We start from the raw sequence: 4,936 nt of genomic DNA on the forward strand, positions 1-4,936 counted from the left end.
TGTTATATCACTTTGAAGTAATTTCATGTTAATTTTGGTTTTATTTTCATATTTTTTTGATAATGTGCGAATTATATATGGAAGGAATTAAGTGGGGTATTTTCTTTCTGATTACACGAGAAAAACCCCATGGAAGGATGAGCAGTATAGTTGTCACAAACAATTTACTGATTTTTAAGACATATCTCAATAATTTGTTAATATACGACATATATTAAAATAGTTGAAATTTAAGATGAAGTCGAAGTTGCAGTATAAAAGGAAGAGTGATAGTTTTTGTTAATTTTTCTTCCATAACGCATTCCCTTCATCCCTTCATCCCTTCATCAATACATCATTTACTCCTAGCAGATTTGTCATTTTCATAGAACTTAGGTGTGTCACTCGTTTTGAATTTTCCAATGAATGGAGACTTTTTTTTTTTAAACATTAGATGTATGGTATAAATGGAAGACCAGTTTTTACTCAAGAACAAATTGACAAAGAATTGAAACAAGTGGTATTACTGGATCGAATCCTTGCTGAAAATGGTGCTTTGACATTTAGGCAGCTGAATGATGTCGTCTTCAAAACTGATAAGGTAATGAATTTAAATCTGTTTCCTTCAAATAGAATTTAGATATTGAATTATTGTGCAGTACGGTGTTCGGTCTGGCACACACTGGATATATCCATGCGCAGATTTGTAGAAGAAACATTGTTAGCTGCCAAATTTTTTTCGAAATTCATCCAGTGATCAAGTTCTTGGTGTTTTCCTTATTTTAGAGAAATAATTTCAAAACATCGAACGATCTGGTACAATTCATCGGGACGCGTACCAATATTTTTGAAGTGTCTTTCGATCTAGTGAGGAATCATTCACAAGAATTCCGTGAAATGTTCGGATATTTGGTCAACTTTCTATGTGTTCTCGATCAGTCAAAGTGCAATTTGGAAACTGTATTTCACGTGATCATGCGATGTAGTCCCGTTAGTTATTTTTAACGTAAATTAACAGATTTTGATGGGAGCAATTCTTTCAATATACTTAGTATCAGCAGTGCTGATTGTTACTTGATGATGAATCGTTCAAGGAATGAAGTTTCATTCTATATTTCACTCGGCTTTAATATACGAGTTTCATGTCATGAAATATCTTTTTGGGTACATCCATAGCGATGGTCAACTTTTTCATATGCACAACAGTGGATTAAATATGAAGTGCTGGAGTGTTAAGGACAAAATGAATATCGAAATTTATTAATTAACAAGTAACTAACTTTCTATATCATAATGTAATTTACAGATAGTTGTATCCAAAGTTGGAAACACGGAAAAAAAAGTACGCTACTTCCTAGAGAAACACAAAAATTTTTTCATTATGTGCGAAAGCAATGGCGTTATGCTCAGCCGTATATGCAGGGAAATTCCATCAGCGTGGGAACGTAGAGCTTTACCCACTTATAAGAATGCCATAAGGTGATAAAAATATTGATAGCATCAAAAGTAGTATTAACACTGATGTATACAATTTTTGTAATAAATTTACCACTTGGAGTTATTTCTAACTCGGATTTCTGGATACTATGAATTAGCACTGGAGTAGCACTATTGAATTTTCCATTTATTATTGTATTTTTCTTTAAATTTATTTGGAGGTACAAGTTTTAAATCTATAATAATGCTGGATTTTTCATTTTTTCAAAATTTTTAAGGCGGAGAGCTTTTAGATATGACAGAAGCATTGTTTTGGATGGTATAGGCAAAGTTGTTAGCGCAGTGAGTAACACAGGATATATTAAAATTGAAATAGTTCGAGGGCCCTGGAAGGCTCAAACAGTGTTCGGCTTAAGTAAGAATGTATCAAATGAAGTGAACCTAGCAAAAAAATATCCTATAGGGACATTGGTAAGTTGTTCTCCTGTAATCTTTGGGCATTATTTGAAATTCACTTCACAAAAAAAGTGAAGAGTCTGATTTTTCTTTATGTAAAACATAAAACATTTAAATTTTTAGTGATACTTTTGATTTTTTGGTCCCCTTAATTGAAAGTAGGTTCAGTTTTCTATGGGCAGATCAAAATCAAGTTTAGCAGAATCGCTTAATGCTTAGTAATCATTCATGAAATATCCTCAATATTTTACGAATGATCCCTGAACTCTGGGTGATCAAAAGTCTCACTTCTGTGGTTATCCAATCGATTGAGACTTATCAGACATTTAGCAAAGCTTCCAGATCGATCTTATATCTCTTGACACCGGAATTTTGCTGCAGTTGGACAGAGTACGAGTACTTAGCTGACTCTCAGAAAAATATTGTTTGTAAATGATAAGAAAATTTACCACTTCTTACATCTAGAGATATTCACTTGTTCTTTTACAGGTGAAAATCTTGGCTTATCGGGCATACGAAGCAGCTCATCCTTGGACAGCTACGAAAGTGACTTCAGCTGACGACCATGATAATATATGGTGTGTCGAAGAAACAGGAACGATGGACAGATTGCTTGAAAAATATCAGTGTGTGCTGAAGGACCGCAGTTGTATGTGTTACTGTGATATTAGTTTTAAACTTTTAGACTTTTAGAAATTGCTGACAATTTGCATAATTATTCACATAAGGCGATGAATGAGTCTCCAGTGTTCAATAGTGACTATACAACTGCAGTGACCGAAGTGGGACGTGCTAAGAACACTATGAATACAAATTCAGAAATCGCCGAAAAGAAATTATTTAATAGCAGTCCAGATCGAACATTCAAAACGAAATCGGTTGGAGGCAGTGCGAGTCCACGGTTTATAATGAAATCAGTTAGTGGAGAAACAGAAAAAGCTGGGGCATTTAGGAGGAATTCTGTCGAAAGGAGGAATTCTATTGTTACTGAGGCGGGAATGGAAATGAACTCGAATTACTGGAAATTTTACAATGATGTTATTCTTGATGAGATGAAAAAAAGCCAAGAAGTGGATGAATGTTTGCGTGATGGCCCCAAGACATTTCGACAAATATTCAACATGTTCATCGAAGGGTAACAACTCCATTGATTTGCGATGAATTTGTATTTAGACAGTAATTCCTTTCCTGGTTGTCATCGATGTTGTTGTCGGTGCAACTTTATTGCATACTGCCTTGTTTGCTACGAACATAAATTGTAGTAATGAAAAATGGAAAATTTAACTATATCTATCCGTACGATGAATATATTTGTCATCAGGACTAAATTAATAGTGAATTTTGATTGTTATTTCCAGTGATACTTTTGCTTATTACTCGTACATGGTTGATTTTATCATTGTCCGTTCACATCTTTACGAAATAGACGAAGACCGTGTCTGGATGAGAAACCATTTATTTCGTTCCGAAATGCTCAAATTTCTTCGTTACATTGATGAAAAATCCAGAGAAAACATTACCGTCCATACATTACGTAAATTGATCAGTGTAAGCATTTCTTGGCTTATTTATATGGATAAAATGGACCATACCCCAAATTTTAAATTGGCAGAAAAGTTTGAACCTAGGAAGAGAAAATTCTAACTAGCTACCTTTTTTTCATTCCAAACAGGAAGATGAGGGATGTTTTTGTAGTGTAAGATAAACATAATAATTACTAATAATCATAATGATTACAGGCTAATGATGGTGATTTTGTGGAAGAAATGGTGAGTTATGCTGAAAATGCAGACATATTTCTAAAATTCATCGAGAAACATGCATCGCTCATTGAATTAGCCGAAGCTTGTGGTGAGCAGTTTATCTTTTTAAGGGGCACTTATATTAGCGATTGGAACATTTTCTTGCCCAAATTCCACTTTCCACGATCTCTTTCTAACCACTGAGAAGTTCTTATTTTGTTAGTGCTAATATAACTTAATTATGTTTATAATCTGATTCATTATGAAGTAACTGTGGGAATTTCCAGTGTTGTTTCCCGCATGTTTTTTTAAGGGATGTTGTACTAGGATCTATAGTTAGAAATAGTGAATAATAGGCCTTTCATTTTTTGTACTTCCTCTCCAAGTTTGTGCAGCAAGTCGAAATAAATCGTACTGCGTTTCAAAGAAACTTCTACTATAAAAACATATGCAAACATTTTTCTGCGGATTTAGTGATTTATCTCCTACGAAAAAATGGAGAATTAAAATTAAAACTGGAAGTGTCATGAAAGTAAAAATGGCACGATTATCAGCCGCAAGCTTGGATAAAATTATACATTACTTGAATAAGTTACGGGTGTTAACAGTGAAATCATTCCTACATGTTCTCATCAAATTGATCAAGTAACGATCAATAATCTGTTCAGGATATTGTGAATTAAATTAATGAATTCAAGTTTCTGTGGTTTGTAAATGTTGATTTCATCATGTCTGTATATACTAATGTATGTAGAATAATGAATTTTAATTTAGTGTTCAATGTGGTATTACATTAGTATCTTTAGTATTCGCAGAGTCAATAAACTCTCATATCAGTATGTTCTTGTGTACATTGTATTAAGGATAAGGCAATCTTCAAACTTAACCATAAAATCCTCATAATTACAATGAATAGCCCTGCGACATATTTCCTAACATCTAAGTAAAACCTTTAAAATTTTCTTTTTCCCTTACGCTGCAAGACAGAATATGTGTCACTTTCAGAATTTATGACGATATTTTTTCTTTGCAATGCTATCCTTTCATTTCATCCTTATTCTTTCAGCATAGAATCCATAACTGCTTTTGGATCAGATTCTGACTTTCTCTTTTTTTACCCTACAAAATTTCAGGTTTTCAAATTCATTATAATATCTTTTTAGATATTCATAATACGTGGGCCTATTTTGTATGTGTTTGAATACAGCAAATTTATTACTCCAAAAAAAAAAAAAAAAACTAAATAGAAAATTTGTAATTCTTGAATATCTGCAATGGAACACTACTGGTGATTAGCTGAACTGCGAAGTTTTAGTAGAATA

At 33.0% G+C, this 4,936-nt stretch overlaps 1 protein-coding gene across 1 annotated transcript; it reads left to right on the forward strand.

Moving 5' to 3' along the window:
* Positions 1-433: 433 nt before the first annotated feature.
* Positions 434-3,818, forward strand: LOAG_11707 (hypothetical protein; the record flags this gene model as incomplete). The annotated part of the gene is made up of 8 exons (XM_003147227.1): positions 434-580; positions 766-969; positions 1,286-1,458; positions 1,710-1,887; positions 2,362-2,498; positions 2,558-3,007; positions 3,231-3,420; positions 3,612-3,818. 8 exons carry the CDS (start codon positions 434-436, stop codon positions 3,816-3,818), a joined length of 1,686 nt encoding a protein of 561 aa, XP_003147275.1.
* Positions 3,819-4,936: the final 1,118 nt, after the last annotated feature.

This window comes from Loa loa (assembly GCF_000183805.2).
Source record: "Loa loa unplaced genomic scaffold supercont3.825, whole genome shotgun sequence".
Classification (NCBI taxonomy): Eukaryota; Metazoa; Nematoda; class Chromadorea; order Rhabditida; family Onchocercidae; genus Loa; species Loa loa.